Here is a 14,074-nt window from a genome sequence, read left to right as displayed (position 1 = left end):
AGAGCAAACTGTAACCGGGCTTGGGTGATGCTGTATTTACCAACAGCTCTTTGCCTGCTGCCAAGAGAAATTCCAGCTTTGAGAAGTTCTGGAAGAGAGCAGGGGCTGGTATTTGGGTGTTTTTGTGGCCTTACCAGCAGCCCTTGGGGCGGTGCAGCCGTGGGCTGTGGCCCTGCACATGTCACAGTGTGAGCAGTGCCAGGTGTGCCCCGGCAGCGCGGGGTTTCTATGGCAGCGGCGATTCTCTCCTCTCAGTAATCACAGAGCTGCTCAGAAACCAACGCCTGGAATTTGTTTTGCTCCTCACTTGAGTCGCTCCTGCCGGCTCGGAGCACGTTTGGTGTGGTGCAGCAGAGCTGAGCCCCTTTGGAAGGGGGGGTCTCCCTGAGGAACCAGGGCTCAATGCCACGTGTGGCACGAGCTGGGCCATGCGCTCCTGGGATGAGGTGGGGAGCAAACAGGATCTGGAGTGACATCAGCCCGTGTTGTTCACCTCCTGTGGAGCTTTTCCACGGGCTCACCTGGGGCTTTGAATTTTGGGAGATGCTCAAATCCAGCATGCTATTACAAAATAAAAACAAACTTGAAGGGAGGTGGGTCATAGCGCCCGTGTTGTGCCAGGGGATCAAGGCTCTGCTGCCTGTCCCTCCCACCTTGAAGCATAGCTGAGGTATTTAAAGTCCCCCTGAAAATTAAATACTTGGGCTGGAAAGATGATCATTAAAGCTCCTTCCAACCCAAAACTTCTGTGATTCCATTCTATGGATTTGTGAACATGGAGTGATTCTTCTCCAGCATTAATGACATCTCCATCTACAGGATGGTTCTGTTAGACCTGTCTTGCAACCAAAGGGGCTAAAGACAAGAAGAAATTTGTGTGGTAATATGAAGTATAAATTGTATTTCCTCTGCAAATCTTTTTCTAGAATTATTGCAGAGGTCATGATGTACTGTCATTTATTGACGTGGTGAAGAATTATATACTCTGTCCTTAACCTGGCCTGGATGGAGTAAAAATGCAAATGTTACCTTTATTTTTCTCAGAGTGAGAACCATGAGTAAGTAGAGATGAATATGAACATTTTGTTTCACTGTTTTTAAGGCTGAGCAGAAAAGCCAGCTGAGACCCTGAAAGGGCTATTTTATTGGTACTACATTCTGAACAATTACATCTATTTTTGCTCTTGACAATTGCTCTTACAATGCCCAGATTCTTGGCTCAGTGAAATAAAAAGAAGTTTCACAAGATGCATTCAAACACCGTGAATTAGCCTGAGATCTGCTGTTATCTAAGTCAATGTGCTGTTATTAGTTTGAGTAGTTACATATACTGCACTAATTGGTGGCATAGATGGTCTTGCATGCAATCAAAGCTATTTTTAGGTCTCCTGGCACAGCTAATAAATAACTGCTTGGGTCAGTGTGCTCAGAGGATGTCATTTCTTTGTAATTTTATTAGCTCATCTCTCTCACTTTCTGTCCTGTGAAAGCTATTACTCTCTACAAATAAAATGGAGCAAACAGTAGGGATGCAGAAGTCTTGTAAGGATTAACTTGTGAATAGAGTTGAGAAATTCACCCTAATCCAATGCAAATATTGTCTTTTTTAATTTATAGCTCAAATGCTTTTTCTTTCCATAAAAGGCTCCCAGAGCTTGTGAGCTGGTGGTGGTGTGCTGGGCCTAGGGGCTGTGCAGCACTGGTGATGCTGGTGTTCCCTGCCTGCACTCCTGCCCAGCCGTGGCTGCAGCTCATCAGGGTTTGCTGGGAAAATCAGGTCTTTGCACTCAGCAGGGCCAAATATCCCCTGGGGTGCTGCAGTGGGGAGTTTGTGTTGTTGTTGGATGTAGCTCTGGATCGCTCTGGATCACGGCACTGCTGTTCTGCCTTCTCAGAGTTCCTTGTGCTCTTTCTGGCTCTGTTCCGTGTCTTGTTTAAAGTGTCAGGTTCATTGTTCTGAGACCAAAAGCATCCCAGCTGTACAAAGCCCTGGTTATTCTGTGGATGAGCCCCAGGGATGGTGCCAGCCCCTTCCCCTGGCACAGGAAAGGTGTTGGGTACAGATCTGGGCACAGCCTGTGGCAGTGGCGCTGCTCTGGCTGCATGGCAGAGTCCAGATCCCACTGCAGAGTGGGAAACCAGGCACGAGCCCACAGCAGAGACTGAAAGGAAGGAGGCAAATCCAAACCTCTCATGGGTTTTGACACCACAGCTGCTCTGAGGTGACTTCCCTGTGTGATGGGGGGAGGCCCTGGCACAGGTTGCCCAGGGAAGCTGTGGGTGCTCCATGCTTGGAGGTGTCTGTGGTCACGTTGGGTTGGGTTCTGAGCAACCTGGGACAGTGGAAGGTGTCCCTGCCCATGGCAGGTTTTTGGGACTAAACGGTCTTTAAGGTCTCTTCCAACCCAAACCATTCCATGATTCTGCATACCAGCATTACACCCGAGATCCTCGGGCATCCCAGGGGTGAGCCCCACACCTGCACTCCTCTCCTGGAGCCAGGGTACAGCCAAGGCACACAAACACCCTTGTGCTGGCTGCCCACTTCCCTCCTTCCTCACAAACTAACAGGAGTTCAGTGGGTTCAAAACTCCACATGCAATCAAAACTAACTCAGGCGATTGCACCTTTCACAGCCCCCTGCTGGTGCCCCCAGCGTAGCCCTGCAAATTTTAGAAAAATCAATCTCATTGTCACTGCTTGATAAAAATACCAAGGTGCAATTGCCTGGGCAGGATGTGTGCCTGTGTGTGACCATGAATCTTGGCTTATTTTAGGAGAATCTGTAGTATTCATTGTTGCTGTCTTCTCTCGGACTGCTGTATTAAAGCTGTTTAAATCCCTGCTCCTCAGAGCTCTTCGTGCTGTGTCTCATTGCAGAGCAGGCTGGTGGTGTCAGATTCCCTGCCTGCCCACCTTAATGAGCCGTGATTTGCAGCACCAGATCATTAGGGGAAGAGGCTGTGCAGGGAAGAACAATGTGGATAGAGGCTTGGAAATAGCCATGCCATTTCTTTCTCACAGACAGTGCTGCAATCATGTGAAAATCAATCAGAACACGAGGAAAAAGCAAAGGATCTTTTGATCCTGTAGCATCGCAAATGGGGGCAAGTGCTGGGAGAACATCTCCTGAGCCCTCAGAGCAGCCTCTGCAGGGGAGAGTGGGGTGCTTTACTTCTGACAGCAATTTTGCCTTGTGGACTCACACACGTCACAAAACCATTTTTTGTTCCCAGTGAAAGAATCAGAGCAGGTGTGGAAAGCCTTCAAACGCCTTTATCTGGAGAAACACAAAGTGGTTTATCACCGGGTCCAGCGGGAGGAGCACCCTGCAGCTCTCAGAAGGGTGTGTTTGTACACAGGAATGAGAGCTGGGATTGGCAGCTGGGTTTTGGCTGCTTTGGATGCTGGCTGAGGAGTCAAACCCTCCCCTCCTCCTGGGGGTTGCTCCCATCCCTTGGGGTGGTTTGTTGGGATACTGCATCACAGCTGTGGGGCTCTGCTCACCTTGTGTTTCCTTCTCAGCCCACTCCTGGCCAGCAGTGTGAGGGCTTGGCAGGGTGTCAGGGGTGGCATCCAGATGACACATCAGTGTGCACCGTGGTTTGGAGGTGTTGGCCCTCCAAAATTGTGCTGCTGAGGTCAGTGTGTTTGCAGGTCTCACAGAAATGAGCACTCACCATCACCAGATCAGTTCCAAGAGGAACCCCAGGTGCTTTCTGTTCTGATCCAGGTAACTGGGTTAATGAGAGGCTCTGAATTTTGGTCTTGGGGGAAAGGTCATGGCATGCACCCATCCACAACTGAGATCGGGAAGGGCCACAACAGACAAGTGCTGGCCTTGGAGGGGAGTGGAGACCTTTCTGCTGGCAAAAGCACTGAGGAAGCCTCTTAAAGACCCACAAAGTGTGTTTGTTACAGAGGATAGTGCTAATGTGCTGTGTTGTGTGCTGGAATGACAACTGGACTAAGGCTCGACAGGGAGTGACTGCAGAAACCTGTCAGCCTCTATTAATACATGACAGATTAAATCTTCCTTTTCTCCACTGTACTTGCATAATGACAATTTAGAGATAAGAGGGAAATTCTCATCTAACATTAGCTTTTCTGCTTTTTTCCCTAAACAGCAGCAGGCAGGGTTGTGGTTCCATGGTTTGCAGAGCTGGCACAGGTGGAGCCCATCATCTCACAACTCCTTTGGGCACAAGTTTGGCCAGGGACGTGGGACATGAAGCCAAGCCCCTGTGGGTTTTACCTGTCTCTCACCAGAACTCGTGTTTCAGAGGGAAATGCCTTTGGCAAGCACATCTGTGTGAGGAAATGGTTTTGCTCCTGTGAAGTTTATTACAGAGCTGGGAGGGATTCAGGTCCATTGGGTAGGGATGGGAAGGAGAGGGCTGAAGGGAGGGGAGTGTCACTGCCCTCAGCCAATGATGGACTTGCCCAAATGAGCACAAGATTTTTTTCTTCCAAATTTGAATTTACTTCTCGAGATGTAATTTATCTTTTCAAGGTCACAGAATTTTTGCAAAAGATACATGCTCTGTGGAAGTCCATCCAGAAACATCCACTGGCTCAGAGCAGCAGCACCCTAAAACCAGCAAATCCATGACAGAGAGGAGGTTCTCCTGGGTGTTTAGGTATATGAAACCTGCTGATTTTAATAGGGCTTATGCAAATACCATTTGATACAAACCTACATAACTGCTGAATATCTATCCATTCATATTTTGACAGGAAGGTTTTCCAGTGTATTTTATTTTTGGCAAGAAATACAATAGGCCATGATTTTCTGCCTGTGCATGCCTCCATCAAAGGTACTTTTGTAAAATGAATGAAGCTTTCTGGTAAGGTCCTTTTGACCTATTTCATCACCAATTTAACTCATTGCCAAGAAAGAAAATGCAGCCAAATTGTTCTTATTTATTTGTGAAGCTGTGATACAAAGTGTAGAGGTAAAAAAGCTTTTAAAACTGGGACTGTTTAATGAATGAACTTTCAGTTATTTTCTCCATGGGCTGCTCACATTCAAGTCAGTAAGAACACAGCCAAATTTTGACTCTTAAAAAGTCTCTACACTTTTTTTTTTTTTTCAGTCAGAACTGACAAGGTTTGTTCCCATAGGGAAGAGTTTCCAGAAATGGAAAGGTTCATCAGCCTGAAAAAACTCTTTCCTGCAGAGCTGCCCTGTCTGCCAATGAACAGCCCAGTGCCTGCAAGGACTCTTGTCTTCCCCCATGAAAAATGGACCTCAAAAGCCACGTGCAAACCCTGAACTGTGTGGGAGGCACAGCTGTGCCCTTTATGCAGGGAAGGCTTTGGGGAGAAGCTTCCAGGAACACAAGGTGCTGCAGAAATGCCCTGGGAGGCAGAGGAGGAAGGCTTTGTCTGTGCTGGGCAGTGTTTGCCGGGACAGTCCGGGCTGAGCGCGCGGCGCGGCTCCGGTGGGTGAGCAGGCAGTGACACCGTGCCAGTGTCACTGTGCCACCACAGGGTGTTTGCCACTGCCCTCTGCCCCTGCAGCAGCCACTCTGCCCCTGCTCATCCTGTCAGAGACAAGGCAGGAGGAGCCTTGTTGGTACCTGAGACAGGTTGGTGATGCCTACCTTGGACTGACTCCACCGTTCTTACGCTCTTCAAATCCTGCTCACGCTTTTTTTTTCCCCCAGTGAATTATTCCTGACAACTTGGGCAGGGTCAGGTTGGATGGGGCCCTGAGCAATCTGATCTGGTGGGTGGCATCCTGCCCATGGCTGAGGGTTGGGACTGGAGGGTCTTTAAGGTCCCTGTTATGTTCTGTGATTCTCTGAATAACAGATTCTCCTTGCTTGCTCGAGACACGCAACGCTGGATTCATCCATCGGTGTGGGTGGGACGTGCATCTTTTTGGAGGCATCAGACAAAAGTTGATTTTATGATGCAAAAGTGAGGGTTATCCAGGTTTCGAGGTGGGTTTTTTTTCCCCTGCATTCCATATACAAAGCAGTTCATTATGTACCAGCTTAAAGTAGCAGTTCCTATTCACCACCAGCACTCAGCACATGCTGGTGTGACCCCACTGGCTTTAGAGAATCCCTATAGAAAAGTTTAGTACTGAGGGCAGCAACACTAATGGCTGGTGCAGTGACAGCTACAGTGTGTTAAATATTTGTCTTCCCTGCTAGATATGAAGTATTTTCCTGCCTGTGCAAGAGTCCTATCAGCGTGGTTACTTTTCTTTAATAATAAGTTGTGTATTTTGCTAGATTTGTCCAAGGAATTGGAGAAACAAGTCCATTTCCTCAGTTGGAAGGAAGGAAGAATCCTGTCCTCCCTTTCTTTCTGACTTTTATGACCCCAGATCAAATGTTTTAAATTTCATTTGATACACAAAGCTGTGGAAATTTTACAGTGTTGGGAGAGCTAAAATTTACATTTTCTCCTGAAAAGAGAAGGCTTAATGAAACTATTACTAAGGTTTAATGAAACTATTAGTATGCTTGTGTTTGTATGCACAAATGCGTGTACACAGGGCTTTAATTTTGCAGTTACTCTGGTTAAACAAAATAGCCTAATTGAGTTAGTTATACAGATTTGGGGAACAAAAATAAATGTATAAAAAAATATATAAAAAATAAAATCCAGTTGTGTGAATCGCAGTGGATCCTCCCCCACCACAGAACCACAGGGTTATAAAGGGTCTCATCACTTTATTTCTTTTTCTGTTCACATTTAACAGCACGGACACAGCTGAGATTTGAACACCGATGTGACGCCGGGTGTGTGTGATCGGTTTGCACAGACAGGGTGTGACTGAGCTCACACCTGCACCCTCCTCCCGTGCTTCCCAAATGTCTTGTTTCCCTGAGTTGCATGAATTCTTCCACCAGAGCTGCTGGTCAGTGAGAGAGCAGCGTGGACAGAGAGGTGCCCGTGGGTGGAGGTGAAGCAGGGGTTGATCCTGCGCTGCCTCGGGGTGGGTGTTTGCACATAAATCCTGCACTCCTGGAGCGGGGAGGGGACAGGCTCAGGAGCCACCAAGGAGCAGCCACCAGCCCCTGGCCCCAGCAAAGGTGACAGAAAAGACACTGAGTTTACAGAAGAGGCCAATTTCTCTTGTGAGTTCAACCTGAGCAGCTGAAGGTGTGACAGGGGGAAGGTGGCCCATCAGTGTGAGCGGGGGTTGGAGGCAGGAGAGTTCTGCTAACACACAATTCACGAGGGAGAGTTAAAATTCACCAGGGAGAAAGGGCTGTGGGCCAGCAGGGGATGAACACTAGAACCAGGTGAACAGAAAGCTGCTATCACACATGCATGCTCCAAAGCTCTGTCAGCTCTGTGGGGCACAAAGCCCACGTGTTGCCGAGACAATGTCAGCTATATTCATCAGCACAGAGGATGGAACGTTTTCTGGTTTGCCTTGAAATGGCTCACTTGAGGTATAAAAATCTAATTTAAGGAGTTTATGAATCAAGTATGAGAATGTGTCTGCCTGTGTCCTTTAATGCAGATTTTTCTATTACTTTCTCAGGTCACGGTGGTTAAAAAATGCAAAATGTTCTCAATTCAACACTGCAGCAAACGAGCACAACTGCACACCAGGCTTTACAGGGGGATGGGGCACTGGGAACAGACTTTAAACAGAAACATGGGGGGTTTACAGGCAGGGTACCTGTCCTCAGCAAGCTTCGGGGTGCAGTTAGGGACAGGTAGCCACACATATTACAAATACTGAAACAATTAAAAGCTTCCAAGTTCAAATACATCAAGTCATTCACAGTCCAACTGAACAGAACAAGTACAGATGATTTAGCTACTGGGAAAAAAAAAAAAAAAAAAAAAAAAAAAAAGAGACTTTGGTGAGTGATTGCATTCCACATTTTTATGGCATCACTGCAGGCCTGAAGTCAGCACTGTCCTTGTCCCACTGATATATATTTTAAAAAAATATTTCAGTACAGTCACGTTCTAAGCCACTTCTGTGAAGGCATTTTTTTTTGTTTCCTTTCTACTTGGATGTGAGATGAAGATTATTTATTTTTTAGCATGTTTAAAAATTATCCATTTTATATCTCTTTTTTTTTTTTTTTAAGAAATCCTTTTCCTCATTCAGAGAAAAATGTGACCTTACTTAAAAATTGGTACTTATGAAAAGTGTATCAAATTTCCTGTTTACTACTCCAAAAAGGCAATTCAGTATTCTCTCTCTAGGGTCTGGTTAGATGCTAGCAAAATTCTTAGCAAAACTAAAGCTAACTCTGGAAAAACCCAGCTGGAGTTGGCGCTGCTGAAGTCGTACAAACTCTCCAGTGGAGCAGCCGTGTCTGCCTGGTTGGGACGGGGCTAGAGTCAGCGTTAAAAAATCAAACAGGCAAAAGCAGCACAGAAATAACACCTGGAGCGTTGCCAGGCTCCGTGACTCTCCTCTCAGAGCCCCAAACCCTGCATTTCCCCCCTGGGTTCTTCCATTGCATCTCAGCCCGTCCGGGTGGCGACCGCAGCGCCGCTCGCCGCGTTGGCCTTGCCGTGCCTGGCGCTGTCCCCGTGCCGTGGTGGCCGTCCCGGGGCCTCGGCGGGTGCTGCCCGGGGCTCCCGGTGTCATGTGGCCACACTGGGCTCTGTCCAGCCCCGGGAGCTGCCCTGCTTGCTGCTGGAGAGGCTCTTCCTGGGCAGCGCCCGCAGCCCGAACAGGCGGCAGGCGGCCACGCGGTACTTCCTGGACATGATGTTGTAGAGGATGGGGTTGATGGCCGCGCTAAGGTAGAAGAGGACAAAGGACACCAGGTTGCAGTACTGGCTGATCACTGCTATCTCCACGGATCCAGCTTCGAAGGACTTGGAAAACAAGTACCGTCCTACGTGAAAAGGCAACCAGCAGAGTATGAACGCAAAGACCACCACAACTGAAACGGAAACAGCAGAAGAGAGCGTGTTAAGTGTGAGTATCGACATACAGGTGATCAACATTCTGGTTTGCAGCTCTGCTCCTTTAACAAATTAATCACAGAGTGTGAAAATGCCTCCCCTAAGCTTTCAGTTGTGTCTCAGTGCATTCTCTGAGAGTACAAATTGGTGTTACTAAATGCACTTGGATCATATCTAAACAGGCTGCCTGAATAGCGCCCAACTAATCTGATGTAGCAAACTTCTGACCTATAAAACTTACATTTGCATAAACAGAGCATTAAAGAATCCAAATGGTGACAAAAATAAGTGTAACCATCTATCATCTGCAGTGTTTAACAAAAGCAAATTATATGTGGTAGACTCAACACTGTGGTTTAGAATGAAGAATGTAATCACTGGGAAGCAAAATTATTTAAAACAAAAAACCAAATTTGTTAAAAGCCAAAGGCCCCAAAACACAGAATGGGGGCTTGTAGAGCATGTATGCCAAGTTAAGAAGAGGAGAGTGGTGCACCACTCCAGTTTGTCCATTTTTTGGCACATTAGTTACTCCCAAGCAGAGTAAAACTAAATGTGTAGTATATAACTGCATAATTATAATTATGCAGTATATCTGTAATATTGTATTACTACCGTGGTTGCATTTACATTTAAATATCATGTCTGTAGAATAATGGGAATATGTGTATCTCTGAACACTGGCCCATTGGAATTTTCATCTGAGAGAAAGGGAAACTGTTTTTGTTCACTTCCTGTGTGCCTTTGACCTTTGTTATTTTACATATTGCTCTGAGTGTGTCTATTAATATACTAGAGAGAGAAAAACCAGAAAACTCAAGCAAGGGTTTCTGACATTCTTAAGCAATTTTTACATTTAACCTGTTCATGAAATCACAGAGTTGTTTGGGTTGGAAAGGAACTTAAAGAAAATCTTTTTCCAAACCCCCTGCTTGGGGGGGCTTACATGAGACCATTACACATAGTTTACACCTTACATGAGACCAAGTTTTTCAAAGTCCAGTCCAACCTGGCCCTGGTGGGCAGGTTGTGCTAGCAACCCTCATATCCTCATATCATGTGTCAGAAGATAATAAAATTCAAACTACTGAGAGGAATGGTTAGAGGTATCTTTCCCCAAAAATTCTGCACCAGCATTCCCAAGTTTAAAAGGATGCTCATGCAGGACTTGTGGTGGAGTGGAAAGCACCAGAACAGCTTTTTGAGCCCTGCATCTTCTAGAGCCAACCAATTCTAGTTTTCACCTCACTATCTTCTCTACAAAATTCAGATGATTCCCTAGCTCACATGGGGATTTGAATCCATGTAATGAATATTACCCTGATGGTCATTATGAATGAACAGGGTTTATAGCACAGTCTATTATGACTAGAATTTTAAACACATGTAGGCATGCAATATCCCTAGTCAGGCTTTTGACTGTTTGATCTCCATGCAGGCAGAATCCCATGGATTTCAATAGGAATGGGGTGTGATAGCTCCTTTGCAAGTCAGGCTATACATTTAGGTATTTAATTTCAAACCTAGAAGCATAACCTACCTTTACAGTTACTGCTAATCCCATTTACTTGATGTTCCATGACTTGATAAAGCCTCAGAGAACACCTTCTACATTTTAAGCAGAACATTAACACCAGTGAGAGTTGACTTCATTGAGCATCTGCTGCCACTGAGCCCTCACTAACTTCTTTCCATCTTTCCATCAGGCATAAGACTGTTATCATCTAGGGAATATTGGCTCTCTGTCAGAGCAGAGTCTTGCCACTGTCTGGCTGTTCTCAGGCCTTGCAAAAGGAAAAACAAAAAAAGTGCCTGAAATATTGCAATGCTTGTGGCAACACTTCAGAGCAGAAATAAGCATTTTTATTTCAAAATTCTTTACGGTTAAGTATATGGAAATATAAACATGGTGGTAATGTATGTAATTTGCTTATAGGCAGTGGAAGTTCATAATCCTGAGCCTCTAGAAGTGTAAACAATTAATTACTTCCAAGGTCACGCTTACCAGACTGAAGTAATTCTATTGATCATAAAATGTAGCTGAAAGGGCATAAAGAATGCTGCGGGTTTTATTATTCTTCCTGCTGTTGCATAGTAATAAATTAGGACATGAACAAAAAGATCAGAGAGGCTCCTATTTGATAATTAAGGTGCTCAGGACTCACTGCCACCTCTTGTCTGCCTCATTAGCCCACCACTTCAACCCTGCTGAAAGGAGCCCGTGAAAGCTTCTTCCTGCAGAGCCTCTCGTCCCCCCAAAGTCCACGGGATGACTTGCACTGCAGAGGACTTTTGGCTTGGACAAAAGTATGCAGCAGCAGGATCCTGCAGCTTTCAGACATTAAACTGCAGGTTTGTGTATCAAACTGCCCCTACGTGCACTGACTCAGTCAGAACTTGTGTGTCCACGTGCCAGCCTCAGGTGTTGCTTAAAGCATTCAGCAGTGTCGGTGTACAAAGTTAGGGATGACAGTGTCTGTGGTCCTGATCCCGTTTTCTTACAGTCTGTGAGATTTTACACCATCACAGAGCTCAAAGGAGACACAGTGCTCCTGATTCAGCATATCCTGGGGTTCTGCTAATATGAAAATGCAAATTGATTTTCATAAGCTTACACAGCCGTGGTAGGAAATAACCCAAATTTGCTAAAACCTAGCTACTTTTCCTATGAATCTTAAGTGCACATCATGCCCTGCCTGTCTGGCTGTAGTCTGCAGCTCAGCTTCATGGCTTGAGAAGGGTTTAGTTTTGTTTAAAAATCAAATAAACTGTTCTCTGTAAATAACATTGGTATCCACAACCAAAGAGCAAAAATGCTTAAAAATCTCCCGGGCACAAGCTAATTATAACTTAGTATTTGTCCTTGTCAGGGGTTCTTATTAATGTTTGTTTAAATGTTTGGGAGTCCCCAGCTCAGACCAGTTAGAAATAAATGTAAGGGAGGAGGAGAGTTATTCTACAGATACCCTGAGCTTCAGCCTTTTGTATAAAGCATTTTCTTTCCTTTGGAAGGAACTATAGTAAACTATCAGAGAGCTCCCCATCTTTTTTTCTCTCTCTCTCACACACACACAGGCACACACATCCTTCTGGAAAAGCAGAGCAAGAGGACTCGTACCTAACATTTTCACAGTTTGCTTGTTGTTCTTATCCCTGATGGCAGTGTTTGGACCGATGTTCTTCCTCTTCCTCCTCCAGAGCTTCCTCCCGATGAGGCTGTAGAGCACGGTCAGGCAGAAGACGGGCAGGAAGAAGAAGATGCTGGAGGTCCAGACCATGATGGTGAGCAGCCCCGAGCGGATGGCGTACTCCGTGGCCCGGCACTCGTTGGTGCTCAGGGGGTTGGTGCCGTTCTCATGCTCGACCCCCACCAGGATGAAGATGGGGCCGGCGCTGATGAAGGAGATGGCCCAGAGGAAGAGGATGACCAGCTTGACCTTCCCCTTGGTGATGATGACTTTAGCTCGCAGGGGGAAGCAGATGGCGACGTACCGCTCCACGCTGAGTGCTGTGATGTTGAGGATGGTGGAGTAGGTGCAGCTCTCGCTGATGAACTGGAAGAGCTTGCAGAGGAGGTCCCCGAAGTTCCAGGGCCGGTACTGCCACAGGCGGAAGAGGTCCAGGGGCATGCAGAGGAAGATGAGCAGGTCCGAGAAGGCCATGCTGGACAGGTAGAAGTTGGTGGTGGTCCTCATGTCCCGGAACCGCGACACCACCAGCATGGTCATGAGGTTGCCGATGATCCCGATGACGAAGAGCAGGACGCAGGCGACGGTGATGCCGGTGAGCACGGGCACGGGGAACAGGTGCAGCGGCGGCTCGGCGCCCGTCCGGTTCTCCGCGCCACGGCCGCCCGCGCTCCCCTCCCGCATCCTGGCGCCGCGGGCTGCGCATCCCCGCCCGGCGCGGCCCCGCGCGGTGCCCGCTGCGCGCCCGGGCAGGTGCGGGCAGGGCCGGGCGGCCCCGCTCCGCCTCTCCGCCGCTCCCCCCGGCCCGGGGCGGGCGGGCGCTGCCGCGCGTCACAGGAGACGTGGGCGAGGAGCGGCCCCGCTGCGACCCCCGCGGGCCGCTCCCCCCGAGCTCCAAACTTTCTTCCCGAGCCCCCGGCGCATCACCGCTCAGCCCGTGCCGGTCCCTGCCCCGGTCCCGCTTGGGCAGGTGCGGGTGTCGGTGCTCCCGGAGCCCCGGTGCCGTCCCCAGGTGCGGGTGTCGGTGCTCCCGGTGCTGTCCCCAAGTGCGGGTGTCGGTGCTCCCGGTGCTGTCCCCAGGTGCGGTGCCGCTGTCCGCGCTCCCGGAGCGGGGTCCTTTCCCCTGCGCTGTCCCTGCTCCCGGTGTCCCTGTCCCTCTCCCGGAGCGGGGTCCCTTCCCCGGTGCTGTCCTGCTCCCGGTGCCCCTGTCCCTTCCCCGGTGCTGTCCCTGCTCCCGGTGCCCCTGTCCCTTCCCCGGTGCTGTCCCTCTCCCTGTGTCCCTGTCCCTCTCCCGGCCCGGGGTCCTTTCCCCAGTGCTGTCCCGCTCCCGGTGCCCCGTCCCTCTCCCGGTGCCCCTGTCCCTCTCCCGGCCCGGGGTCCCTTCCCCGGTGCTGTCCCTGCTCCCGGTGTCCCTGTCCCTCTCCCGGTGTCCCTGTCCCTTCCCCGGCGCTGTCCCCGCCCTGTCCCCGCTCGCTTCGCCCCGCGGCGCTCAGCACACAGTGCCCGTCCCGCAGCCGCGGATGCGATCGCTGCCTCCTCGCTCCGTATCTTTGCTCTGCCCTTGGATCTTGGCAGGAGCCCGGCCAGGCTCCAGCTCGGTGAAGCTGCAGCAGTCACCCGCTTCTACATGATTTACCTGCAATTAAATTTCGATTCGGCGTGTTGCCGCTGTCCTCTGCTCTGCCCTTTGCAGGCACAGACAGAACCGTGCTTCCCCAGCTGCAGACTCCTACCGTACCAAAGGATAACGCTGTACCCAAGAAATAAGATGTGAGTAGAACAAGGTGAGAGCAGAGGCAGTAAAGTAACTTCCCCCACACCTGTATAAGGTGTATCTCTCCACCTTTCCAGCTTGTCCCCACAAATTGTAAGGGCATGTGTGCTGCAGCACAATCTTTTTTCACTCCTGTCAGTCTAGAGGGGCTGCCTCCCTTGTGTCCCATCTCTCAGGGGGCAGTGCTCTGAAGCCATGTTTGCATCTG

The 14,074-nt window shown here is 48.8% G+C and overlaps 1 protein-coding gene across 1 annotated transcript; it reads right to left on the bottom strand.

Annotated features, from left to right (window-relative positions):
- Window positions 1-8,443: 8,443 nt before the first annotated feature.
- On the bottom strand, window positions 8,444-13,363 carry GHSR (growth hormone secretagogue receptor). The gene is made up of 2 exons (XM_063408657.1): window positions 12,023-13,363; window positions 8,444-8,882 (listed from the first exon to the last, which is right to left on the bottom strand). Exons 1-2 carry the CDS (start codon window positions 12,774-12,776, stop codon window positions 8,578-8,580), a joined length of 1,059 nt encoding a protein of 352 aa, XP_063264727.1. The 5' UTR covers window positions 12,777-13,363; the 3' UTR covers window positions 8,444-8,577.
- Window positions 13,364-14,074: the final 711 nt, after the last annotated feature.

The sequence above is a fragment of the Prinia subflava genome, chromosome 11, assembly GCF_021018805.1.
Source record: "Prinia subflava isolate CZ2003 ecotype Zambia chromosome 11, Cam_Psub_1.2, whole genome shotgun sequence".
Lineage (NCBI taxonomy): Eukaryota > Metazoa > Chordata > Aves > Passeriformes > Cisticolidae > Prinia > Prinia subflava.
Note: the sequence above shows the minus strand (reverse complement) of the source record. Positions and strands in the feature narration are given on the sequence as shown.

What these genes read in the sequence shown, in the direction of transcription:
- GHSR (XM_063408657.1), bottom strand. Translation starts at nt 12,776, where the DNA reads ATGCGGGAGGGGAGCGCGGGCGGCCGTGGCGCGGAGAACCGGACGGGC. An exon ending in GCAAACTGTGAAAATGTTAG is followed by an intron (nt 8,883 to 12,022) that starts GTACGAGTCCTC and finishes TTTCCGTTTCAG; the next exon opens with TTGTGGTGGTCTTTGCGTTC.